The following is a 27,901-nucleotide window of genomic DNA, read 5'->3' on the forward strand; positions in this document are numbered from 1 at the left end:
CCAACCCTATTACAGTCTCAACAACTTGTTAAGGACTGGATGAGCTTGAACGTATCATGGTTTGGTCGAGCGGCACTACTCAAGATGATAATACTACCCCGCTTCCTCTACCTTATGCAGGCGATCCCTATCTCCCTACCTGCGAGTTTTTTCGCGACCTGTCGTAAAACGTGGTCCACTTTCCTTTGGTGAGGCGCACCGCCCCGCATTAAGTTCGCTAGACTCACTCTTCCTAAATCTAGAGGGGGGAAAGGATTACCAGATCTTCAAAAGTACCATACCGCCTGCCTGCTCACGAGGATTGCGGACTGGAATATTCACGCCTTGAAAAAATTGTGGGTGCCCCTGGAGAGTGCCTTTTTCTCGGGCCCACTTCACTTGCTCCCGTGGCAGCCCCGTAAGAACTGGTCCAGCGCCCTAGTAGCTCACCCTCTCATTTATCCTACGTTATCTGCCTCTGGGAAGTTGGGATCGCAGGGCTCTCGGCCCTCTTTCCAAGCCCCCTGACTTCCTTGCGGGGAAATCCTGATTTCCCCCCGGGGGACTCCGAGGGTTTCTTGCACAGGGAATGGCCACACAAGGATGTCCTACCACTTCAGTTCTACTCTAACAACAAACCCCTGTCATATGAGGACATAAAATCCACCTCCAAGACGTTAGCTTTTTCCTTTTGGACCTATAGACAAATCCGACACTTCCTTTCAACCCACTCTGACCAGACAGTGTGGACACGACCCCTCACGCCCTTTGAGTCCTTATGTTATCGCAAAACACCACAGAGACACCTGATCTCCTTTCTCTACACCATTCTCATGGAGACGTCAAGGCAGACTTCCAATCCAGCCCAGGATTCCTGGAACAGAGTCCTACACCCACCCTTATCGACGGAGGAGTGGAACACCGTTCATGAGTACTCACACAAAGGTTCGCTAAATGTTGCGATTCAGGAAAATGGTTATAAAGTGATCACAAAATGGTATAGAACCCCATCACTTCTTCATAAATTTTCCCCCAATATTACAGACAAGTGCTGGCGTTGTAACTTAGAGGTGGGAATGATGCTCCATGTGTGGTGGGACTGTGGGGTCATTCAGCCTTTCTGGAGAGAGGTTCACAGTCTCATCTCGCATATCACGACCTACACCTTGGACTTTACCCCACACCAATTTCTACTGCATCACACGTCCCTACCCAGAAAAGTATACTTTAAATCTCTGGCCATGCATATGGTGAATGCAGCGAGGTTATGCGTACCCAGACATTGGCGCTCTACTAATGCCCCGACGGTTAGGGAATGGTTCGCACAGATTTCCTCCATGAGAGAAATGGAAGAATTAATTTCTACTGCACATGAAAACATGCACAAATTTTACGCTACCTGGGCTTGTTGGTCTCAATTTGTCACCACAGACCAGTATCGTCAGTATGTCCCTTAGGGTTGCCCAGGGACTGCAGCCCGGCTCTCTCTCCCCATTGGGGGGAGGGCAGGGGCGGATCCACCAGTACTTTCCCTCCCCCTCCTCCCCTTTTTTTTTTCTCTCTCTTGTCCCCATGTCTTCCTTCCCTTCTCTCTCTCCAATCTTTCCTCTGTCCTCTTTCTTTCTTTGCCCCCTCCTACCTATATGCCCGCTTCACGGAGAAAAGGGTACCCGAGCGTGCCATAACTAGGGTGCTCTGCTACTCCTTGGAGATACGAGATTGTCTCGTTATACCTTCCCCTCGCCTGCCTTAGTTTCAGGGCACAGGCGGGGGGGAAGCTTCGCATTACTTACGATCCTTCACCCAGTTATGTTGACATATTTGTTTTCCTGCTGTGGACATCTGCTCAATACCACTGACACTGATTTTTGTTCTGTATTGCCAATGGTACCCTCCATACTCGGATACTCTGTAATTCTGTTATGTACTGATCTAAGTTGACTACCTTGTATTGCCTTCTTTGCTGTATTTTCTTGAATCTAAATAAAATACTTTATGGAAAAAAAAAAAAAAAGAAATACTGATTTCACTTGTGGAACTTCAACAGGCTGTAGCCGGTATGGCAAACCAAAAATCCCCCCGCCCGGATGGATTGCCAATTGAAAAATACTAATATTATGGGGAGATACTGATCCCAGAACTTTTAAAAACTTTGAGTGGGGCGATTGAGGTGGGTCATTTACCCACCTCAATGTTGGAAGCAACTATTATTGTGCTTCATAAAGAAGGGAAGGACCCATTGGATGTTGCGGTATATAGGCCAATATCCCTCCTATGTTCAGACGCAAAAATTCTAGTTAAAATCCTTGCAGCCAGGTTAACCACTTAAGCCCCGGACCATTTTCCAGCTAAAGGATCAAGCCCCTTTTTGCGATTCGGCACTGTGTCGCTTTAACTAACAATTGCACGGTTGTGCGACGTGGCTCCCAAACAAAATTGGCGTCCTTTTTTCCTCACAAATAGAGCTTTCTTTTGGTGGTATTTGATCACCTCTGCGGTTTTTTTTTTTTTGCACTATAAACAAAAATAGAGCGACAATTTTGGAAAAAAAGACAATATTTTTAACTTTTTGCTATAATAAATATCCCCCAAAAATATAAAAAAAAACATTTTTTTTTCTGAGTTTAGGCCGATACGTAGTATTCTACATATTTTTGGTAAAAAAAAAAAAAAAAAAAAACGCAATAAGCGGTTGATTGGTTTGTGCAAAATAGTGTCTACAAAATAGGGGATAGTTTTATGGCATTTTTATTATTAATTATTTTTTTTACTAGTAATGGTGGCGATCAGCAATTTTTATTGTGATTGCGACATTATGGCGGGCACGTTGGGCAATTTTGACACATTTTTGGGACCATTGGCATTAATACAGCAATCAGTGCTGTTAAAAATGCATTGATTACTGTAAAAATGTCACTGCCAGTGAAGGGGTTAACCACTATGGGGCAGTGTAGGGGTTAAGTGTGTGATTTTTTTTAACTGTAGGGGGCGTGGCTTGGCATCTGATGTCACTGATCGTCTTTCCCTATAACAGGGAACAGACAATCAGTGACAGCCTCACTAGAAAGCACGAAGAGAGGTTTGTTTACACTTACCTCTCCTCGTTCTTCAGCTCTGTGACCCGATCGCGGGACAATGGCAGCGATCGGGTCTGCGGGTTCCGCGTCCATGAAGCTCAGGGCCGGGCTGCGAGTGCACTGGCGGCGCACGACCCACGGCTGGGCACTTAAAGGGAATGTACAGGTACGTGATTGTGCTCAGCCGTGCCATTCTGCCGATGTATATCGGCTTGAGGGGGTCCTTAAGCGGTTAAATAAACTCATCCCTAAATTGGTCCATCTTGATCAAGTGGGGTTTATATCTAATAGATCGACCAGTACAAATATTAGGAGAGCGTTTTTAAATCTACAAAATCCAAAAGAAAACGAGGGATCAAAAACTCTATTGTCACAGGATGTGACTAAAGCCTTTGATACTGTAGAATGGGGATATATTTGGCGAGTGCTGGAGAAAATTTGGATTCGGCCCCTTACTGATCGGATGGCTCAAAATGCTTTAGGATAAGCCCACTGCAAGATTAAAAATCAATAACGAATTGTCAGATATGTTAGAACTGGAAAGGGGAACAAGACAAGGGTGCCCATTGTTTCCCCTGCGCTTTGCCCTGGCAATGGAGCCCATGGCTCCATAAGAAAAAGCCTGGAGATAATAGGCTTTCAGAGTAGATCGGGAGAGGAAAGAATAGCGCTATATACGGATGATATTCTACTTTTCCTGGGAGACATGGGACGCTCATTGGTAAGGGCAATGAGCATTGTGGAGTGGTTTTGGTAGTCTCACCGGGTTGGAGATAAACTGGGTGAAATCTGAACTATTCCCAATAGATACAATCAGGGATGAGATAATACCAGAGAAGCCCCAACTGGCAGTTGCAGATGCATTGAAATACTTGGGGATAGTTATAACAAAACATACCAACCAATATATAAATAAAAACCTTGTTCCACTTTTGTTTAAATAATAATAAAAAAAAATTGATATTTGGAAACGCCTGCCGCTATTAGTAGCAGGTAGAGGCAGTCTAATAAAAATTATGTGGTTGCCTCAATTATTGTATGTACTGCATAACGCCCCGGTGTGGATACCCAAAAAACGGTTTAATAAAATAGAGAGCCTATTCAGGGAATTGATATGAAAAGGGGGACAAGCCAGGATACGCTTGCGAACATTGCAGCTCCCAATGGGGGAGGGGGGGGGGTTTCATTTCCCAACTCCGATTATATATCATCACAACTGCAACACCTGATGGGATGTGGCGATCCAAATGGTGGAACTCCTAATGGAAAAATGTTGCTAATGGGAGCATTGCACGACACAATAATAGAGGTATTGGAGGCAGACTCCTTCTGCTATAGGTACCCAACAATTAAAATATCTAGAATATGGAAAACAGTTAAAGAGTTGATGAAATATAAAGGGTTTAATAAATATACTCCCATTTGGAATAACAGTAATTTGCAGGAAATCCTCCCGCTAGGAAAAAATAAGGAATGGGAAAAACAGGGAATTAAATGACTGAGACAACTCTATGTGGGAAATACCCTTAAAAAAATTGATAGATTGAAAAGGGAATTTAAAATACCCCAGAATACATACTACACTTACTTTCAGGTGGGCCATGCTTTGGAAGCCCAATTTAGAAGCCAACCTTTGCAATGAAAATAAATCCCCCTTTTGCAGCGTATATCCCAAACGGGCACCACTAAGGGCCTGATCTCGGAAATATACGGGCAAATAAGCATAGAGGTTAATGGGAAGGAGAAATTAGATTCAGTAAAAGTAAAATGGGAACAGGATATAGGGGTAATAACCCAGGATTAATGGAGGAGAATTTTAGAGGCATCCCCGCTGGTATCGGTTTCCCTGTCGCAGAAGATATTGCATTTAATGTTGTTAAATAGAGCATATGATACCCTAAAAAATTATTTAAGTTTGTAAAAAGATCTGACGATAGCTGCCCGAGACGCTGGGGATCTGGTGATCTCCTACATATGCTGTGGAAGTGCCCCAAACTATTCCGTTACTGGGAAGGAGTGATTAACATTTTGAAAGTAACGTTTGAAATTGGGTTGGAAAAAGAGGCTGTGGTATGTTTACTGGGATATAGGCAGGAGCAGCGTGAGAAGAAGAGCACTATGGTAGCTATTTGGAGAAGTATATTTCAAGCCAGGAAGTTGATCGCAACGAGATGGCAATCAAAGGTGCCTCCTACAGGTAGAAATGGGATAGATCCAGTAAATGAAACCCTCACTAAAGAGAGAGTAGCTTATGTAAAGAGACGCAACCTCAAGGAGTTCGACAGAATGTGGAGACCCTGGTTTGAAGGAAAATTTAAAAATTTAATAGGAAGTTAATATATAGAGGTATTGGTAGGGGAGCGAGGGGGAGGGGACAATAGAAATAAGACAGAAGTACCAAACTTATAAACGAAGATAAAAGGAGAAAGTTGGGGTGGGCCACTATATTTGAGATCCCCTGGTTGTGTCTCTTTGGTTGACTGCCTGTCCTTCTATAGATTTCTTCTTTTTTTTTTTTGTTTCGATGCGTCCTCTTTAAGATGTTCTCGCTTTGCCCTTAATATATATTAAGGTATGGGGATTAAATAACTCTATGATTGTCAATGTAAACGATACCTGATAAAGTAATGTACATATGATAAGTTTTAATAATTTTGTTAAAACATTTAAAAAACTTACCGTAATAAAGAATAGAGTTTAATATAAAAAAAAAAAAAAAGTAAAGTATTTTTTCCCAAACAAATGTGTTTGAAAGACCGCTGCGCAAATACAGTGTGCCAAAATATTGCAACAACTGCCATTTTATTCTCTAGGGGTTCTAAGTAATTTTCTAACAAAAAAATACTGATTTTAACCACTCAAGAACTGGAAGGATTTACCCCCTTAACCACTTCACACCCGGCCAATGTACATATACGGCCGGGTGGGAGCTCTCTACTTCTGAGAGGACGTTCAGGAACGTCCTTCAGAAGGAGGGGGATCACGCGCGTGCGTGCCCGTGCAGCGGCGCGATCCCGATGTGCTCGTGTCACCTGGACACGGCGCATCTCGGATTGGCAGGAGGGCTCTGTGATTGGCCCTCCTGATCACATGACGGCCGTGTCCAATCACGGGCGTCATGTGATGTAAACAAACAGCCGGTAGCTAGGCAATCGGCTCTCCTCTCCTCACACGGAAGTCGTCGCTGAGGAGAGGAGAGCAGATCGCTGCAGCCGGCTGGTGATCAGCGAGTATGAGCTGTTTTTAGAGCTTTTTACTAACTGATCACCAGTCTAGTGTAATACACACATCACCACACAGTGTAAACACACATGTCACCACAATACACGTCATCACACATGTCCCCAAAACACACATGTCCCAAATAATAAAAAGACATGTCCCCCACATATGTCCCACTAAAATCACATGTTCCAATGATTATCTGCACACATATGTACGTGATCACCTGCACACATATGTACATGATCATTTGCGTACATATGTCCGTGATCACACAAACCAATTATTATACACTTAACAGAATTTTTTTTACCAAAAACATGTAGCAGAATACATTTTGGCTTAAATTTATGACAAAATTAGATTTTATTGGATTTCTTTTAAAATAGAAAAAATAAAATATTGTTTTTTTTCCAAATTTTCGCTTTTTTTGCGCTTATATCGCAAAAAATAAAAAACGGAGTTGTGAATAAATACCACCAAAATAAAGCTCTATTTGTGCAAACAAAATGATAAAAATTTCATTTGGGTACAGTGTAGCATGACCGCGCAATTGTCATTGAAAGTGCGAGAACGCTGAAAGCTGAAAATTGGGCTGGGAAGGAAAGGGGCGAAAGTGCCCTGTATTGTAGTGGTTATTGACCAAGCCATTTTTTGGGATACAGCACTGCAACGCTTTAACCAATGATTGCGTTTTCGTGTGACATTGTACCCAAACAAAATAGATTTTTTACCAAAAATAGAGCTTTCTTTTGGTGGTACATGATTACCACTGCGGATTTTATTTTTTGCGCTTTAACCACTGACCGACTAGCTCACGTACATATACTGTGGCACGGGCAATCCGCCCGTGTGTAGGCTCCGGCGGACTTTTTTTTACCCAAAAGTCCGGCGGACTAAGAAAGTATTTTTGCACTCCAATCTGTCCGCCGGAATCTCATTTCGGCGGACAATACGGCCGTGTGTGTGCCAGTCCGCCGTACTTTTAAATTGAATGGACTTTTCTCGCTCAGAGAAATTCCGTTCATTTTGAGCGTGTCTCCAGGTAGCCGGGGCCAGCGACGCCTCCTGGTATGGACTTAAAGGGGAATCCCTACGCCGAAAAATCGGCGTGGGGGTCCCCCCTAGGTCCATATCAGACTCTTATCCGAGCATGCTACCTGGCCGGCCAGGAAAGGGTGTGGGGACGAGCGAGCGCCCCCCCCCCCTCCTGAGCCATACCAGGCCACGTGCCCCCCCACCCCAAAGCACCTTGTCCCCATGTTGATGAGGACAAGGGCCTGGTCCGTTGCTTGTCGCGGTCTGCGGGCGGGAGGCTTATCGGAATCCGGAATCCGGGAGCCCCCTATGTGAATGAGTACAATGTACCCCTACCCATTCACCTGTGAAAAAAGTAAAAAAAAAAAAAAAAAAACACAACACACAAGGGTTAAAATAGTTTACTGCACAGCTCCGGGGGTCTTCTTCCGTCTTCGGGGGTCTTCTCGCCAGACTCCTCTGCTATCTTCTGCTAGCTCTTTTACTAGCGGAGGAGCCCGGCTTTCTTCTTCGCCGCCCTCTTCTTCTGACTTCGGGGGTCTTGTCCCCCCTCTTCGGTTCTTCTTGCCGGGGCCACCGCGCCTTCTTCTAGTTATTTTACAAGCGGTGGCCCGGTCTTCTGTCGCCACTGTCTTCTGGCCTTCTGTTCTTCTCTTCTGGAGATATTGCCTCGTCGCTCTCTTCGGTCACAATGACAGAGAAGCGGCGTGCAGCGACTTAGATAGGGACATCACCGGATGATGTCCCCGCCCATTATGATGTCACAGTCCCAGCATCCTCTGGGACTGTGGGTCTGGGTCGCTCAACCTTCTGATGAAATAGCAAGCACCAGTGGCCTAGTACATCCTGGTCGTAGACAAACCAGTACTGGAGTAACACTTGGTGACCTGGCGAGTCCCATAAGTGCAGTTCATGCTGGTGCAGTGGCTAGCACAATAGTGTCCCGCAGCCTCCAAGAAGACAAAGACAGGCCCGTAGAGCCCATAGTGTCCTTCCCACTGCATGCCAATCCCGATTGCGAGCTCACCACTTCTGCAGCACCCATACTTCCCCCATTCACTGGCCAACCCGGAATTAAGGTGGAAATCGTTGATTTTTTTGTCACTTGATATTTATTCACCTTTTTAATGGAATATCTCTATAAATCTATTGTGGACCAACACAATTTGTATGCTGGTCAACTCAACACCGATTATTCCCATTTGACCCTTGCCAGAGAATGGAAACCTATAACGGTTTCCAAATTTAGACCTTTCTGGGCCTATCCCTCCTCATGGGCATAACTAAAAAAAAGTGAGTTATGGTCATATTGGTCTACTGACCCAATTCACCATATGACCATGTTCTCTGCTTCCATGACCAGGACGCGATACAAGCAGATCTTGCGGTACATGCATTTTAATGACGAACTCTGTTGTCCTCTGGGTGACCCTGGATTTCATTGGCTCCATAAAATTGGGCCCCTTATAAACCACTTGGACCAACAGTTTGCAGCCTTGTTTATTCCCAATCAAGTTGTCTGCGTTGATTAGTCCGATTATGCTTTCTGGCCGCTTGTCTTTCAAGCAGTTTCTTCCCAGCAAGCGTGCCAGATATGGGATCAAGATGTATAAACTCTGTGATAAGGCCACAGGCTATACATATAGTTGGTTGGTTACTGTTTACGAAGGAAAAGACAGTCACATGGAGCCCCCCAACAGCCCAGACTACATAGGGAGCGCTGGCAAGATTGTTTGGGACTTAGTCAGAAAGTGATACCACTTGTATGTGGACAATTATTACACAAGCATGCCACTTTTTATGCACATTTTAGATTGTGGAATTGGCGCATGCGGCAACGTGCGATCTAATCGCTGGGGCTTTCCCCAACACCTTGTGGAAACCCGAGTTACGCGGGGGGGAGCCTGTCTGAGATGTAATAGTTTGCTCACAGTAAAGTTGAGGGATACACTGAATGCTTTCGTTCTGTCCTCCATTCACGCAGATAAAACAGTCCAAATTGCAATGGCAACTGGTGTTGAGAAGCCCCTCTGTGTCCACGATTACAATCTTAACATGGGAGGGGTAGACTTCAACGACTAGTTGATGGTGCCGTACTTAACTGACCGTAGAGCTAGATGCTGGTATAAAAAAAAGTGTCTGTATATCTATTTCAATTGGCTCTATTGAACACTCGTGCTATACAAAGCGTCAGGACAAACTGGATCCTTCCGTAAATTCAAGGAAGAGATCATCATAGCCCTTCTGTTTCCAGACGGTGCTGTGCCCCAACTTCCCATTGCAAATCCAGCGAGCTGGCTGCATGAGAGGCATTTGCCAGATGTCCTCCCTGGTACCCCTACCCAAGGAGCACCCTAAAGAAAATCCTGTGTCTGTAGGAAACACAGATATAGGCATGACACCTGCTATTATTGTGTACCTTCTGTCCTGACCAACCTGGTCTCTGCATCAGTGAATGTTTCCATCCCTACCACACGATAGTGGGTACAGCACTGCACAGTCCTAGGGCACATTAACACAGGGTCTCGAAAGATGACATTTCATTTTGAGAGACCTGAACCTGGAACCTTTACAGTTACAAATAAAACAGTAAAAAAAAAAAATAATAATAATAATTTATACAGTTGTGCGAATTTATGATTTCTTGGCCATTTTTCAGAGCATATGAATGATAACACAAACTTTTTTCACTCATGGTTAGTGTTTGGCTGCCGCCATTTATCATTCAACTTTGTTTACTCTTTTTAAATTATAATGACAACAGACACTACCCAAAACGACCCTGATCAAAAGTTTACATAACCCAGCTCTTAATACCGTGTATTGCCCCCTTTAACATCAATGACAGCTTGAAGTTTTTTTTCTTTTGAGTTTCTGTTTCAATATGTTTATTGAAAAAAAAACAGGTATAAAAGGGGAAATCAAATATTATTCCACCAGCTACTCCAGACCCAAGAGGATACCAGGTAAAGCAGCAATTCAACATAAAGAAAAGGGTCATACAGAGCAAACAGCCATCCCACTTGGAAAGCCTCCCCCTCAAGGAAAATATTAGAACCAGACTTTGCTACCACCTACCAGCACGCCGGAATGGGCCGTGGGTAAACATAATATGCAACCACAAGTGATAGCAACTCAACTAGATAAAAGAGGAATCCAAGAAAGGGGGAGAAGAGCAAATAAAAAGTAAAAAAGACAAAGAAAAGAATGAACGGAAGGAAGAGAGGAGAAGGATGAGACACAGCAAAAGGAAAAGGACTGTCTGAACGCCTGCCTCCACCCCTCAGTCAGCTGGAAGTTGGAGATACTTAAACCATAGATCCTGCAAAATACTGACCAGCTTTTCGTTGAGCATGATCCATGTCAGTTTATTTTTCATAACAGCTAAATCTACCACCTGTTTCTTCCAAGTGGTCTCTATAGCGATTTTCGATGCGAGAAACGTAAAATAGATTAAAGTCTGAATGTGCTTAGGAATATCAACAACAGGTTCATTAAGAAGAGCCACTTATAGGATTTTTAACTATATTCACCATCATCGCAGAATAGATTAGGGAAAGAACTCCAATCCAAAACCTGCGAACCTTGGCACAGGTTCACCATACGTGAAACATCATACCCAGATAACCACATCCCCAAAAAAACAGAAAGGAAGCTCCCTGGTATATTTTGAAGAGATGGTCAGGCGCCATCTAGAAAGCACCTTATATCCTTCCTCCGCCAGGGCAGTGTTCATGATATCCTTATATGTACAAGGAGACCACTTTGACCAATCAATTTGAGCAATCTCCTCCCCCAAGTCCCGCTCCCACGCCAACATATACAGCAATTTCACAGATGGGTAAACAAACCATTTGTATTTATTATTATTATTATTATTATTATTATAGCGCCAACAGTTTGCGCAGCGCTTTACAACACGAGGGCAGACATTACAATTACATTACAATTTGGTACAAGAGGAATCAGAGGGCCTTGCTCGTTAGAGCTTACAATCTAAAAAGGGTCAATTGATAGAAAAGGTAATAGCTGTGGGGGGATGAGCTGATGGAGGAAGTAAAACAGTGTTAGAAGCAGGATAGGCTTCTTTGAAGAGAAGGCTTTTCAGGGATTGTCTAAAGATGGATTGATTAGGGGACAGTCGGACAGATTGGGGTAGGGAGTTCCAAAGGATGGGAGAAGCTCTGGAGAAATCCTGGAGGCGAGCATGGGAGGAGGTGACAAGGGCGCTAGAGAGCAGGAGGTCTTGTGATGACTGAAGAGAGCGGCTTGGTTGGTATTTTTGTATAGCATTGAGATGCCCCCCCCTCCGAGCATCCCCAAGGAAACATGTGGACTCAAAAGCAGAGCGCATAGTAATATCAGATGTAGATCTCTGCAACAAACGCAGAAAGTGCAGGATCTGCTGGAGACGAAAATTCTCAGATGGAGGCACCTTCAACCGCTGCATAAAGTAGGAAACTGGACAAATTCATTTATGGTCAAGAAAATCACCTATTCTATACAGGCTCTTATCACTCCACCACTGGAAATCCTGTTGGTATAGGCCAGGCGGAAATGATGGGTTGTTGAACAGAGGGGCCACCGGAGCGTGTGGGGACCAAAGAGGCACAGCCCTACAGGACAAATCCCAGACTTGTATGTATGTATATATAGCGAGAGCGAGCGAGAGAGAGAGAGAGAGCGAGAGCGAGAGAGAGAACAGGATCGACGGATACTGCCAAAATGGGATCCACATCCAAAGGTCAATGGGAAGAGGCCTGTAAACCTGCTTCTCTATGGCCACCCACTCCAGTCTGCATGGAGAGTAATATGTCTGAACCAACTGGGCCATCTGTGCTGCTCAACTTGAAGTATTTTGAGGTATTTGTGGATGAGGCTCTTTATCTTCTTAGATGGTAAAGCTGCCCATTCCTCTTGGTAAAAAGCCTCCAGTTCCTGTAAATTCTTGGGCTGTCTTGCATGAACTGCATGTTTGAGATCTCCCCAGAGTGGCTCAATGATATTGAGGTCAGGAGACAGATGGCCACTCCAGAACCTTTACTTTATTCTGCTGTAGTCAATGACAGGTCAACTTTGCCTTGTGTTTTGGTTTATTGTCATGTTGGAATGTCCAAGTATGTCCCATGCGCCGCTTCCTTGCTGATGAATGCAAATGTTCCTCCAGTATTTTTTGATAACATACTGCATTCATCTTGCCATTAATTTTGACCAAATTTCCTGTGCCTTTGTAGCTCAGACATCCCCACATCATCAGCAATCCACCTCTGTGTTTCACAGTAGAAATAGCGTACCTTTCATCATAGGCCTTGTTAACTCCTCTCCAAATACAACATTTATGGTTGTGGCCAAAAAGCTAAATTTTGGTCTCATCACTCCAAATGACTGTGCCAGAAGGTTTGAGGCTTGTCTGTGTTGTTTGGCATACTGTAAGTGGGATACTTTGTGGAATTTGTGTAGTAGTGGCTTTATTCTGGCGACTCGACCATGTAGCCCATCTTTCTTCAAGTGTCTCCTTATTGTGCATCTTGAAACAACCACACCACATGTTTTCAGAGAGTCCTGTATTTCACATGAAGTCATTTGTGGGTTGTTTTTTTGCATCCCAAACAATTTTCCTGGCAGTTGTGACTGAAAGCTTAGTTGGTCTACCTGACCGTGGTTTAGTTTCACCAGAACCCATCATCATTTTCCACTTTTTGATTAGAGTTTGAACAATACCGATTGGCATTCTTAATTCCTTGGATATCTTTTTATATCCTTTTCCAGTTTTATAAAATTCAACTATCTTTACCCACAGATCCTTTGAAAATTCTTTTACTTTCCCCATGCCTCTGAACCTTGTTTTTGTGTTATTCATATCCTCTGCCAGGGTATGTAAACTTATGAGCACAAGTGTGTGTGTGTGTGTGTGTGTGTGTGTGTGTGTGTAATTACATACACACACATAACAAAAAAAGGCCAAAAATTTTTGTTTTATTGTTGTTCTCTATTGTTCGGCTCTGGTTTACTGCAATGTTTGAATGTTACTATGTTTTATCAAGTTTGTTTTGCAGGTATGTAATTATTTTATACTTTACGGTTTACTACGTTTTATTGTTAACCATTATTTTGTTTGCAGGTACGCCATTCGGCTGCTTTATTTATTTTGACAGCAACAGCGTTTGCTCTCACAATATGTAAATCAGCGATTCCAGCAATGTAGGAGGCGATTTCACCACCACCGTTGAGAGCATAAATGCCAAAGCATGGGGGGCGATTTGCCCCTAACATTAGGAGTGGATTGCCCCCATGTGTCGGTATATATTTTTTTACTTTTTTTTGGCACAGATTGCAATAAAAATATAAAAAAAAATAAAGGAGTTTTATTGAGTTAATGGTTTTATTGTTTTCATGGTTTGCTTTTCAGGTATGCCATTCAGCTGCGGCACAAATTTATTTATTTTGACAGCAACAGAGTTTGCTCTCATGATACATAAATCAACGACACTAGGAGGTGATTTCACCACAGTTAAAAAACAAAAACAAAAAAACAGTGCATGTATGCCCATCATTAGAAGTGGGTGGATGCAAGGTGGTATTCGAATGGTGGTCATATCACCAATCAATTTTTTTTCCGTTCAGCCCACAGACTGCATGAAAAAAAGAACATTACAATATATGCCCAACAAGCACCAGCGACATACTGGTATGTTGCTGGACTTTGAGTGGTTATACCAGAATGATGCCTGCGGGTTTTAGGTATCATCTTGGTATTGTTCTTTTCAGACGGCAGTCGGCTTTCATGTAAAAGCAATCCTAGCAGCTAATTAGTTCCTGGACTGCTTTTACAAGAAGTGGGAGGGAACGACCCCCCCCTTCCCCACCCCCTCCCGATCTTGGTGTGGTCAGAGGAGAGATCTAATAGACCCCAATTATTTAAAAAAAAAGAGTACCTATTGCTATCAGAGGAAAAAAAGGAACAGTTTTAAAAAAAAACGCAAGCACCTCTGCCCCCCGTACTTGCGCGCAAGCATCAGTCTTGTGTCGTATGTAAACAGCAATTGCACCATGCATGTGAGGTATAACCGTGAATGCAAGATCGCGGGCAGTCATTTTAGCAGTAGACCTCTGTAAATCTAAAGTGGTAACCTGTAAAGGCTTTTAAAAATTATGCAGTTTGTCGCCACTGCATGGTTGTGCGCAATTTTAAAGAATGTCATGTTTGGTATGTATGTATTTGGCATAAGATGACCTTTATATTTTACCAAAAATTTGGGCAATATAGTGTGTTTTAATGCACTATAAATACATTTTTTTCCCAATAAAAATGTGTTTGAAAAAAAAATCACTGCGCAAATACTGTGTGAAAAAAAAATTGCAACACCCACCATTTTAATCTGTAGGGCCTTTGTTTTAAAAATATATATAATAGTTGGGGGTTCAAAGTAATTTTTTTAACTTTATGGTGAATTTACTTCTCACTACCTATCACAGTTTCGGAGGCCCTGAAATGTCCAGATAGGACAACCCCTCCCCCCCCCCCCCATGACCCCATTTTAGAAAGCAGACACCCCAAGGTATTTGCTAAGAGACATAGCATTTTGCAGCTCTCATTTGTTTTTGAAAATTAAGAAAGAAAGGGAACATTTTTTTTTCTTTTTTCAATTTTCAAAACGGCAAAATCTGCAAATTACCCAACATGCCTCTCAGCAAATAGCTTGGGGTGTCTACTTTCCAAAATGGGGTAATTTGGGGGGTTTTATGCTATTTGGGCCTTTCATGGCCTCCGAAACTGTGATAGGTAGTGAAGAGTGAAATCAGCAATTTACGCCCTTAGAAAGCCTGAAGGTGGTGATTGGTTTTCCGGTCCTGTACACGGCTAGGCTCCCAAAACGTCCCACACATGTGATATCCTGTACTCAGGAGAAGCAGCAGAATGTATTTTGGGGTGACATTTCACATATGCCCATGGCATGTTTGAGCAATATATCTTTTCATTGACAACTTTATGTAAATTTGTCATTTTTCAACCACTAATGACAAAAAAAAATTAAATATTGAATGTGCTCAACAAGCCTCTCAGCGAATTCCTTGGGGTGTCTACTTTCCAAAATATGGTATTTGGGGGGGGGGGGGGTTGTACTGCCCCGCCGTCTTAGCACTTCAAGAAAGGAGATAGGTAGTCATAAACTAAAAGCTGCGTAAATTCCAGAAAATGTACCCTCGTTTGTAGACACTATACCGTTTGCGCAAACCAATAAATATATGCTTGTTGATTTTTTATTTTTTTTTACTCAAGACATGTGGCTGAATGCTTTTTGGCCTAAATGTATGACTAAAGTCGAGTTTATTGCATTTTTTTTTTATATAACAAAAAGTAGTAGAAAATATATATTTTTTTCAAAATTTTCAGTCTTTTTTCGTTTATATCACAAAAAATAAAAACCGCAGAGGTGATCAAATACCACCAAAAGAAAGCTCTATTTGTGGGGGGAAAAGATACTTGGGTAGAGCTTTGCATGACCGAGCAATTACCAGTTAAAACAGCGCAGTGCCAACTATTAAAAAGTGCTCTGGTCAGGAAGGGGGTAAAATCTTCCGGGGCTGAAGTGGTTAAGAAACTGGGATATTTTATTGTACTTTATCACAAGACAAGTTTACTTGTAGAACCAACTTAGTTAATGCAGTACATAGAAAACAAACTCTAGCAATACAATTGATTTACAAAGTCAAGGATAGGTATTCCTAATATATGGCTACTACAGCTGGGAAAAAAAAAATTATACACAAGCTAAAGAAATAATATGTATCTGTTGTGACAACAAGCCCCATGACAAATATGTATATACTATCAAACTTTGCAATGTGTGGGAGAAAATACAAAAAAAAAAGCAAAGTGCTACCAAACAGAGAAAACCTATTTAATAAATCTGCTTTTAAGCAGGAAGTATGAAACAAGAAGAAATCTGAATAAATGAATTACCTTCCAGTGCACTGGTGAGGATGTGTACAGCTGAAAGCAAGTCTTTCTTATATGGCTCAATCAGCTTCTGGTTTGGCATATCATACCCAATGAGGTGGAGGATCTTCTGGACCCGCTCTCTCTCAGGTGACTTTAACTCAGCCAGGAACGTCAGGCCAGGCCTTTTTTCTAAACAGATCTCTTCTACCTAAACGAGAGATAGAAGCATGTACTGATATATCAAACAGAACAAAATGCTCAATCTAAGCTAATGTATATCTTATTATATAAACTATAAGCTTTTGAGAGAAAACAATTATATTAACCTCCCTGGCGGTACGATTATTTCAGATTTTAGGTGCTAAAAGCGGTACAATTATTTTGCATGAAAATTTGGCGTTTTATATTGTAGTCCTGTAATTCTTAGCAATAACTCACTTAAATCTGTCCAAACCAGAGTCTAGCAGACATTCCGGGTATGATAAAGTTTGAAAAATGAAATCATAAATTATAACATAATAAATAATTATAAATAATTGTACCAAATAATAATATAACAATAATAAAAATTATTCAATAATGTAATCAAATCAAAAACACATAAATTTGCTCAGTTGCAGAATTGTCACTGTCATTACTTTTCAGTATTTGATGACGGATCTCCCCACAAATCGCTATCGCTCAATTCTGCGAGTGATTCCTATTTATTATCGCTGATTTCTAGCTGGTCTAAAATCATTTTTGATGTAAAGTGACAGTTTTGGTTGCTATGGACAATCTCCAGTTTCCAGGCATAAAGAACAGTTTTTATTATATAAAACTGCATGCAGGACACTGGGCAGAACACTAGGGACAAAGGGGATGTGAAATTATTACATACAGCAATGTAATCTGTAAGATTACCTTATACTGTATGTATACTGTGTGTTTTACTTTTTGAATTTGGTGCCGTTCTCTAACCCCGTGCGTCGCAACGCACGCAGGGCACAGAGATCGGCTCCATGATAGATCGAGCGAGACACGGCTTGCTCGTACAGCGCGGGGACATCGCTGGATCCGAGGGAGAAGGTAAGTAAACGTCCTCCTGGATCCAGCGATGCAATCCCGAGTCTGGCTCGGGGTTACCACTTTTGGTATAAAAATTCCACCCCGAGTCAGACTCGGGAATACCGTCAGAGGGGTTAATAAACATATATCTACACACACACACACACACACACACACACACACACACACACACACACACACACATCATCTCACAAAAGTGAGTACACCCCTCACATCTCTGCCAATCCCTCCATTGACTCCCACTCAGGCCGCGTACACACGGGCGGACTGTCTGCCCAACTTAGTCCGCCGAAACACATTTGAGCGGACAGTCCGCTCGTGTGTGGGCTTCAGCGGACAGTCTGGCGGACTAAGTCTTTCGGAATTTCCGTAAGATTGTCCGTCCAAACTTGGTTTGAGCAGACAGTCCGCCCGTGTGTGTGCCAGTCCGCTGTACTTTCGAAATGAGCGGACTTTTCCCGTCCGGAGAAAAGTCCGCTCATTCCGAGCGCGTCTCCAGGTAGGCAGGGCACGCGACGGAGACGTCGCGGACCCTGCCGCCTGGTATGGACTTAAAGGGGAACCCCAACGACTAAAAAAATCGGCGTGGGGTCCCCCCCAAGTCCACAACAGACCCTTGCCCGAGCACGCTACCCGGCCGGCCAGGAAAGGGGGGCGAGCGCCCCCCCCCCACCCTGAGCCGTACCAGGCCGCGTGCCCTCAACATGGGGGGGTGCCTTGGGGAAGGGGGGGCCGCGCGGCCCCCCCACCCCAAAGCACCTTGTCCCCATGTTGATGAGGACAAGGGCCTCTTCCCGACAACCCTGGCCGTTGGTTGTCGGGGTCTGCGGGCGGGGGGCTTATCGGAATCCGGGAGCCCCCTTTAATAAGGGGGCCCCCCACCCTATGTGAATGAGTATGGGGTACAATGTACCCCTACCCATTCACCTGTGAAAAAAAAGTACAAAAAAAAAACACAACACAGGGTTAAAATATTTTATTGCACAGCTCCGGGGGGTCTTCCGTCTTCGGGGGTCTTCTCGCCGGACTCCTCCGCTATCTTCTTGTAGCTCTTTTGCTAGCGGAGGAGTCCGGCTTTCTTCCTCCCCGCCGCCGGCCTCTTCTCCCGACTTCGGGGGTCTTGTCCCCCTCTTCGGTTCTTCTGCCGGGCCACCGCGCCTTCTTCTAGCTCTTTTACAGGCGGTGGCCCGGTCTTCTGTCGCCGCCGTCGCCTTCCGTTCTTCTTCTTCTTCTTCTCCAGGAGATGTTGCCTCGACGATCTCTCCGGCCGGAATGCCAGAGCCGCGCGGCCACTTATATAGTGACAATGGGGCGGTGTCACATGGTATATGTCACATGGGTTGGTCACATGGGTTAATGTCACATGGGGACTATGACATCGTAAGGGGGCGGGGTCACCATGTGACACCAACCCATGTGACATATACCATGTGACACCGCCCCATTGTCACTATATAAGTGGCCGCGCAGCGCGGCTCTGGCATTCCGGCCGGAGAGATCGTTGAGGCAACATCTCCTGAAGAAGAAGAAGAAGAAAAGAAGAAGAAGAAGAAGAAGAAGAAGAAGAAGAAGAAGAAGAAGAAGAAGAAGAAGAAGAAGAAGAAGAAGAAGAAGAAAAGAAGAAGAAGAAGAAGAAGAAGAAAAGAAGAAGAAGAAGAAGAAGAAGAAGAAGAAGAAGAAGAAGAAGAAGAAGAAGAAGAAGAAGAAGAAGAAGAAGAAGAAGAAAGAAGAAGAAGAAGAAAAGAAGAAGAAGAAAAGAAGAAGAAGAAGAAGAAGAAGAAGAAGAAGAAGAAGAAAAGAAGAAGAAGAAGAAGAAGAAGAAGAAGAAAAGAAGAAGAAGAAAAGAAGAAGAAAAGAAGAAGAAGAAGAAGAAGAAAAGAAGAAGAAGAAGAAGAAGAAAAGAAGAAGAAGAAGAAGAAGAAAAGAAGAAGAAGAAGAAGAAGAAGAAGAAGAAGAAGAAGAAGAAAAGAAGAAGAAGAAGAAGAAAAGAAGAAGAAGAAAAGAAGAAGAAGAAGAAGAAGAAGAAGAAGAAGAAGAAGAAGAAGAAGAAGAAGAAGAAGAAGAAGAAGAAGAAGAAGAAGAAGAAGAAGAAGAAGAAGAAGAAGAAGAAGAAGAAGAAGAAGAAGAAGAAGAAGAAGAAGAAGAAGAAGAAGAAGAAGAAGAAGAAGAAGAAGAAGAAGAAGAAGAAGAAGAAGAAGAAGAAGAAGAAGAAGAAGAAGAAGAACGGAAGGTGGCGGCGACGGCGGCGACAGAAGACCGGGCCACCGCCTGTAAAAGAGCTAGAAGAAGGCGCGGTGGCCCGGCAGAAGAACCGAAGAGGGGGACAAGACCCCCGAAGTCGGGAGAAGAGGCCGGCGGCGGGGAGGAAGAAAGCCGGACTCCTCCGCTAGCAAAAGAGCTACAAGAAGATAGCGGAGGAGTCCGGCGAGAAGACCCCCGAAGACGGAAGACCCCCGGAGCTGTGCAATAAAATATTTTAACCCTGTGTTGTGTTTTTTTTTTGTACTTTTTTTTCACAGGTGAATGGGTAGGGGTACATTGTACCCCATACTCATTCACATAGGGTGGGGGGCCGGTATCCGTGGGCCCCCTTATTAAAGGGGGCTCCCGGATTCCGATAAGCCCCCCGCCCGCAGACCCCGACAACCAACGGCCAGGGTTGTCGGGAAGAGGCCCTTGTCCTCATCAACATGGGGACAAGGTGCTTTGGGGTGGGGGGGCCGTGCGGCCCCCCCTTCCCCAAGGCACCCCCCATGTTGAGGGCACGTGGCCTGGTACGGCTCAGGGTGGGGGGGGCGCTCGCTCGCCCCCCTTTCCTGGCCGGCCGGGTAGCGCGCTCAGAGCTTCACAGGTTGCCACTGGAGTCCTCTTCCACTCCTCCATGACATCACAGAGCTGGTGGATATTAGGTCCCATACACACGAGACACTGGTGCAAACTCTGCTGAACACAAGTTTTTCAAAGCTGAAACCGGCATTTCGATACGCCCGTTTTGCCACGATTGCATGTCGAGTTTAGCGGCGTTTTACCACGTTTGCGTCTTGAAGCATTTAGTTAAGATAACATCATAAGACCCTCCACAAGCTCTAAAAACAATATTATTAACTATTTCAGCCATTTTGTGAGACCAGAGTGAGTAGCAGCAGCTGTGAGAGCAGAAGTGTACTTGTATTTAGCGTGTCACTTGCAACAAGTTGTGGATTGTCCACTTGCCACATCACCTGCCACAAGTTGTGGATTGTCCACTTGCCACAAGTTGTGGATTGTCCACTTGACACGTCACCTGCCACAAGTTGTGGATTGTCCACTTGCCACGTCACCTGCCACAAGTTGTGGATTATCCACTTGCCACGTCACTTGCCACGTCACCTGCCACAGGTTGTCGATTGTCCACTTGCCACGTCACCTGCCACAAATTGTGGATTGTCTACTTGCCACCTGCCATGTCACTTGGCACAAGTTGTGGAATGTCCACTTGCAATTGTTTAAAAAAAAATTGGAATGGTTTTTCATAATTTTCCATAATTGGCTGCCTGCAAAAACTTTGCAGCTAAAGCAAGCATCCGAAGATGCGCTGACAACCACTTTGTAGAATTTGGAAAACCTGTGAACGGACGACCAAGTCGCCGCCTTACACACTTGAGCGACTGACGCTTGATGTCGGAAGACCCAAGAGGTTCCAATTGCCCTGGTGTAATTGGCCGTGGCAGGAAAGGGGGGGCTCCTGCCCCTTCAAGGCGTAGACCTGTACAACGATCTGCCTGATCCACCTAAAAATGGTGGCCGACAAGGCTGCCATACCTTTTTTCAGACCAGCTACCAAAACTAATGCCGCGTACACACGGTCGAACTGTTTGACGTACTTAGTCCGTTGAAACACATTTCAGCGGACAATCCGCTCGTGTGTGGGCTTCAGCGGACTTTTTCAGCGTGCAGTCCGGAGTACTAAGATTTTCGGTTTTTCCAAAAATCTGTCCGTCGTACTTTGGTTTCAGCGGACAATACGGTCGTCAGTATGCTAGTTCGATGGACTAAGAATGGCGCATGCCCAGAAAGGATTTACACGGTGGAAGGGTGCTTTGCTGTGTCTTGGACTTCCTATTTCTAGTCCCGTCGTACGTGCTGTACACGTCATCGCGCAAGCTTTCGATGGACTGTTTGTGTATCCGTGTGTGGTCAAGTCCGTTAAGTGGAAAGTACGCCGGATTGTCCGTCGGATTGTATGACGGACTAAGTACGCCATATAATCCGCTCGTGTGTACGCGGCATAACAGAGTCTGACTTTCAAAAGAGAGCCGTGCAGACAAATACACCCTTAGAGCCCGGACCACGTCCAGGGAATGAAGGGATACCTCCTTAGGATGTGTCGGTTTAGGACACAGAGATGGTAACACAATGTCTTCATTGATGTGAAACTCCGAAACCACCTTCGGCCGAAAGGTTGAAGGTTACGGACGCAACACAACCTTATCCTTATGGATAACCAGATAGGGCTACTTGCAAGACAGGACCGATGTAATGGCCACTAGAAAGACCACTTTCTGTGAAAGAGTCAACAAGGGAATTTCTCTGATGTTCTCAAACGGCGGTTTCTGAAGCGCCAATAACATCATGTTCAGATCCAACGGGGGTAAAGGTGGACGCACCGGAGGAACTACATGCCAGACCCCCTGAATAAAAGTGCTCACTAGAGAATGAGCCGCCAGGGGTCACTGAAAAAAAGACAGTCAAGGCTGATATTTGTCCTTTAATGGTGCTTAAAGCCAATATCTGGTCTACTCCTCGCTGTAGAAACAGCAGGATCCTGGAAACGGAATAGGTGCACGGACGCCATCCTTTTTCTTCACACATGGAGATGTAGGCCTTCCAGGTATGATGGTATATCTTCAGAGAAGAGGATTTCCATGCTCTCAACATAGTTGAAATCAGTTGAGTCTGATAGGCCCCAGTTCCTTAGCATCTGGCTCTCAACAGCCATGCCGTTAAAACCAGGGATGGTAAAGCAGGATGGAGAATCGGACCTTGAGACAGAAGGTCCTCTCGCATCGGTAGTTGCCAGGCAGCGTCCGCAACCAGGCATACTAAGGTCGGCATACCAGGGGCGCCGAGGCCAATCAGAATTACTGGACACCCTCGGTCTCCACTTTGCAGAGCAGACGTGGTAGTAGTTTTAGCGGAGGAAAGGCATAGATCAGTCGGTACTGACCCCACGGAGCCACCAGCACGTCTAATGCATCTGCCCAAGGATCTCTTGCCCTGGATACAAATCTCGGCACCTTCTGATTGAGACAGGAAGCCAGGAGATCCATGTCTGGTGTGCCCCATCGCATGCACAGTAGCCTGAACACCTCCGGATGCAGCGCCCATTCTTCTGGGCCCAACATCTGGCAACTTCGGTAGTCCACCTGACAGTTTTCCATTCCCGGGATGTAAATGGCCGATAGGGCCGGTACATGTCACTCTCCCCACTGAAGGATGTGAGCGACCACCTGTGCTGCAGCCGAGCTTCTTGTTTCTCCTTGATGGTTGACATATGCCACCGCCGTGGTGTTGTCTGACTGGATCCTGATCGGACGCCCTCGTAGTCTTCTCGACCATGTGGAAAGGCATAGCCTGATCGTTCGAAGCTCAAGCACATTGATCGGCAACTTGGATTCCTCCCCCAACCAGAGGCCCTGGGTCAAGTGTACTCCAAGTACTCCACCCCAGCCGCACAGGCTGGCATCCGTTGTGATCACTGCCCAATGTAGAAGTAGGAACGACTTTCTGGAACGAAGTGCTGGGGACCTCAGCCACCAAAGTAGGGAGTCCCTGACTGACTGGCTCACCCGAATATGCAGATCCAGGGATAACGGAGATTTGTCCAATTTCGTCAAGATCACCTTCTGCAAGACTCTGGTATGAAACTGGGCGTACGGCACTGCCTTGAAGGAGGCCACCATGAGTCCCAGGACTCGCATGCAAAAGCATAGCGACGTCCACCTGTAGTTCATCAATAGTTTTACCGCGGCTCTGAGGGTCTGCACTTTGTCTGTAGGGAGAAACACTCTCGCTTCCATGGAGACCAGCAATAGGCCTAGGTACTCTAAGCGCTGAGTCGGTATAAGCCCCAACTTCTTTAGGTTCAACAGCCACCCAAATTCCTGCAGGGTTTGCATGGTGATCGCCACATCCCCCTTTAATTCTGACGAGGAAGTTGCTCTCAGGAGGAGATTGTCTAGAGCCTAAGATTGCGATCCCGCATTGTCGCCACAGCGCCAAAATTGGAGCCAATACCTTGGTAAAGACTCGGGGAGCTGATGCCAAGCCAAAGGGGAGAGCCACAAACTGGTAGTGGGCTTCTCCAACTGCAAATTGCAGAAACCTCTGATGCCGGAGGCATATGGGTATGTGCCGGTACGCATCCTGGATGTCCAAAGACGCCAGGGAGTCCCCTTGATGGAGTGCAGCGACCACTGAGTGAACTGATTCCATTCTGAACCTCTGTACTTTTACAAAGCAATTGAGGGCTTTTAGGTCCAAGATTGGACGTACCCCTTCCTTTTTGGGGACTACAAACAGATTGGAATAGAACCCCTGGAACCTTTCCGACTCCGGAACAGGCACGATCACCCCGCAACTTAGCGGGTCCCTCGCCGCCCCATTAGGGCCTCCCGGCGAGCCGGGAGTAAGAGTATGCCGGAGGGGAAGAATCTGTTTGGTGGCCAAGAGAGGAACTATCTTGTAGCCAGAGAAAATTAGTTTGCAGACCCATTGGTCAGACAGCCGAGAGGCCCATGGGGCTACAAACTACCGAAGGCGACTCCCCCCCTCTACCCGAGTGGGGGCAAACCTTCATGTGGTAGCACTTTTGCTTGCAGGCTTGTGGTTCCAGGGACACTTTTGTCCCTCAGAGGTCATTCTGTCGGGCTGGGAGCATTTAGCCGAAGTCCCGGGCGGAAGAAAAAGCCTCTTTTGAGCGGAAAATGAAGGCCCTTGCCTGAGGCGTGGCTCCTTAGGCTTCCTGATCTGTGGGAGTAAAGTACTCTTCCCCCTGTGGCATTCTTAATGATGTCATCCAACGAGACTCCAAAGAGCAGCTCACCAAGGAAGGGTAGATCCATCAGAGCTTTTTTAGATGCTCAGACTTCCACTTACCAGACCAGTGAGTCCGCTTGGGCAGAGGGTGGTCTCCCGTATGTGTCTGACTTACAACCCCTGGTAGAGTAGACAGGTGGCTGGGAGTGCGGAGTGGTATGGGAGCCTATGATGAGGGCCCAGGAGCTGGAAGCAGGAAAAACCCCGAAGCAGCAGGTGAGTAGGCTGGAACACAGGCAATTGGGGTGCAGAGCAGGGGCTGAGCAGGCGGGTCCGGGTACAGGCAGGATTCGGCAACAGGCGGGCAGCAATGGTACAATAGGAACAGGCAGGAGTAAGGTCAGAACAGGCCGAGGTCAGGTGCAGGCGGAGATCAGGGGTGTCCAAGAGCAAGCCGGGTCGTCAGGAGATCAGAGATACAGGAATGCAGATACAGGCAACGGAGTAGGGACCGGGGGAGCTGATGATCAGGCAGCACTTGAGTGGAGTATGCGGCAGACCTAAATAGGCAGATTGGCGCCAAACACCATGCACGTGCGTGCGCATAAGCGCACGCGCACCCGTACGCGCCCGAGCGCCAGCACGCACACCAGTGTCACCAGGAGTGCACACAACAGCACGCACCGGCGCGCACCAGCACTAACAGGAGCGCGCACAGGCGCACACCGGCATGCACCAGCGCTCGCAGGGGCGCGCACCACAGCGCGCACAGGGACACGCGCGCCAGCACGCATCGACGCACACCAGCGCAGCCAGCACCGCGACCAACCAGGTAACTTCTGACAGTGCCCCCTCCTTAAGGGCAGACTCCGGCTGCCCAATTGGGCCAATCTGGAAGCATGGCGGTTCTTGAAAGCCCGTAAAAGTTCCTGAGCATGCAAGTTGCTCTCGGGCTCCCAGGAGTTGTCCTCAGTGCCATACCCTTTCCATTTAATAAGGTATTGAATTACGTTACCCTTCTTTCTGCAATCGAGAATTGCTTTGACTTCGAACTCCTCTTCGTTGTCAATTATGACAGGTTCAGGTGGGCCGGTAGTGCAGCCAGCAAAGGGGTTTGGGGGAACTGGTTTCAGTAAGGTCACGTGAAAGACCAGGTGCACTTTAAGAGAGTCAGGTAGATCAAGTTCATAGGTGACGTCATTTATTTTTCTCTTCACTGTGAAGGGACCCATGAATTTAGGGCTTAATTTCCTAGAGGGACAGGCCATTTTCAGGTTAACTGTGGACAACTACACTTGGTTGCTGGGCTCCAGGATAAGTTCTCCACGTCTCTTCTTATCATACATCTTTTTATAGTACTCCTGAGACTTGGCCATAGTCTCCCTTAGGAGTTTATTGTTGGTGGAGAAAAAATCCATAGTTTCAGAAACTGCAGGAACAGTACATTCTGGTATCGAACTAGGTAGGAAAGCTGGGTGGAAGCCATAATTGGCAAAGAATGGTGTTTGATTGATGGCGGAATGCAAGGAGTTGTTAAACGAGAACTCCGCCACGGGTAATAACCGTCATCCTGAGAGAAGGAGGAAAAACAGAGACCCAGTCATCCTGAGAGAAGGAGGAAAAACAGCGGATGTATTGCTCCAAGGACTGATTTGTTCTTTCAGTTTGTCCATTTGTCTGGGGGTGATAGGTTGATGAAAATGCCAACTCGATTTCAAGGGATCCGCAGAGCGCCTTCCAAAACCTTGAGGTGAATTGGACACCTCGATCGGACACGATGCTCACTGGGACCCCATGCAACCTTACGATTTCCTTAACAAAGATCTTGGCTGTCTCCATGGCCGAGGGGGTGGGAGGAAATGAGCCATCTTGGACAACCTGTCCACCACAACGAAGATGATAGAGAACCCCTCGGATGGGGGAAGTTCCACAATGAAATCCATTGAGATAATTTTCCATGGTCTCTCAGGAACAGGTAAGGGTTTCAATAGACCCCAAGCTCGTGTCCGACACAAGTGTTACATGAGTCCACATAATTCTTGCAATCATTGAGTGTCTGGCCATTTTATGGTCGTGGCAGAGCTCCAATACATTCACCTTTAAGGCCTCAGGAACCACAATCTTGTCTTTATGCCAGAATAAACCTCCTCTTAAGCTGGCTTCAGGGACCGGGGGCATTCCCACAGAAGCCTGTCTGATCCAGGAGATAAGGTCCCCTTGGAGGAGCAGGAAGTTTACAGAAGGGAGGATTGTATTGGGAGGCAGAGTCTTTTCAGAATCAGAAAACATGCGAGACAGCGCATCCGGCTTAACATTCTTAGAACCAGGTCTGTAGGTGATAGGAAATTGGAATCGGGGAAAAAAAAAGGGCCCATCTGGCTTGCCGTGGTCTTAGTCTTTTGGCTGTTCTCAAATATTCCAAATTCTTATGGTCGGTGTAGACCAAGATGGGATGTGCAGCACCCTCCAATAGGTAACGCCACTCCTCCAGAGCCGCCTTAATGGCCAGAAGTTCTCAATCTCCTACATCATAGTTCCTCTCAGACATCGAGAGTTTACGGGAAAAGAACGCTACCAGATAGAGGAGGGCCTTGGCACCCTGCCGCTGAGAGAACACTGCCCCAAAAGTGATTTCTGAAGCATCAACCTCAAGGACGAAGGGCAGAGCTGGATCTGGATGTTTCAGAATAGTAGCTGAAGTAAACAACTCCTTAAGTTTTTCAAAGGCCGCCTGGGCCTTGGGGGTCCAAGAGAATCGGGTACCCTGCCTGGTCAGTTCGGTAATGGGGGCAATAATTGCAGAAAAGCCTCTGATGAACTTCCGGTAAAAGTTAGAGAAGCCAATGAAGCGCTGTACACCCTTCTTATCCACAGGCGCAGGCCAGTCCAGGATGGTAGACACCTTTTGGGGGTCCATTTTGATGCCCTCGACCGATATGACCAAGCCCAAGAATTGGATAGACTGGAGTTCAAACTCACATTTTTAGAGTTTTGCATAAAGCCCGTGTTGCCTGAGTCGGGTTAGAATATTCCGGATGTGTCTACGGTGATCATCTAATGACGAGGAGAAGATTAGGATATCGTCCAGGTACACGATTACGTACAAGTCCAGGTAGTCACGAAAAATTTCGTTGACAAAATGTTGAAAAGTTGCAGGGGCGTTACACAACCCGAAGGGCATGACAAGGTACTCGAAGTGCCCAAATTGAGTACGGAAAGCCGTCTTCCACTCATCTCCTTCTCGGATACGAATTAAAGTGTAAGCTCCACAAAGATCTCATTTCGTGAAGATGACTGCGGTTCCAAGCCTTTGAAATAGTTCAGGTACTAGGGGTAAGGGATAACGGTTTTTAATAGTTATCTTGTTCAACTCCCGATAGTCGATGCATGGACGCAGAGAATGGTCTTTCTTTTCGACAAAGAAAATGCCAGCACCGGCTGGGGAGGTGGAGGGGCAGATAAACCCCTTTTTCAGGTTTTCATCAATATAGTCTTTCAGAGTATCTAGCTCCTGCTCCGTTAGTGGGAAAATTCTTCCAAAAGGAACTTCGGTGCC

The 27,901-nt window shown here is 45.7% G+C and overlaps 1 protein-coding gene across 2 annotated transcripts in view; it reads right to left on the bottom strand.

The window, feature by feature from the left end:
* The window catches only part of GSDME (gasdermin E), a 359,256-nt gene that overhangs the window by 82,753 nt on the left and 248,602 nt on the right, over positions 1-27,901 (bottom strand). For both annotated transcript variants that reach the window (XM_077491303.1, XM_077491304.1), the window contains exon 8: positions 16,282-16,468. In XM_077491303.1, the coding sequence (XP_077347429.1) occupies positions 16,282-16,468 (187 nt within the window). The remainder of the gene's footprint in view (positions 1-16,281; positions 16,469-27,901) is intronic.

Source organism: Lithobates pipiens, unplaced genomic scaffold (assembly GCF_037356315.1).
Source record: "Lithobates pipiens isolate NorthernLeopardFrog02 unplaced genomic scaffold, aLitPip1_a1.2 Scaffold_19, whole genome shotgun sequence".
NCBI classification, from domain to species: Eukaryota; Metazoa; Chordata; class Amphibia; order Anura; family Ranidae; genus Lithobates; species Lithobates pipiens.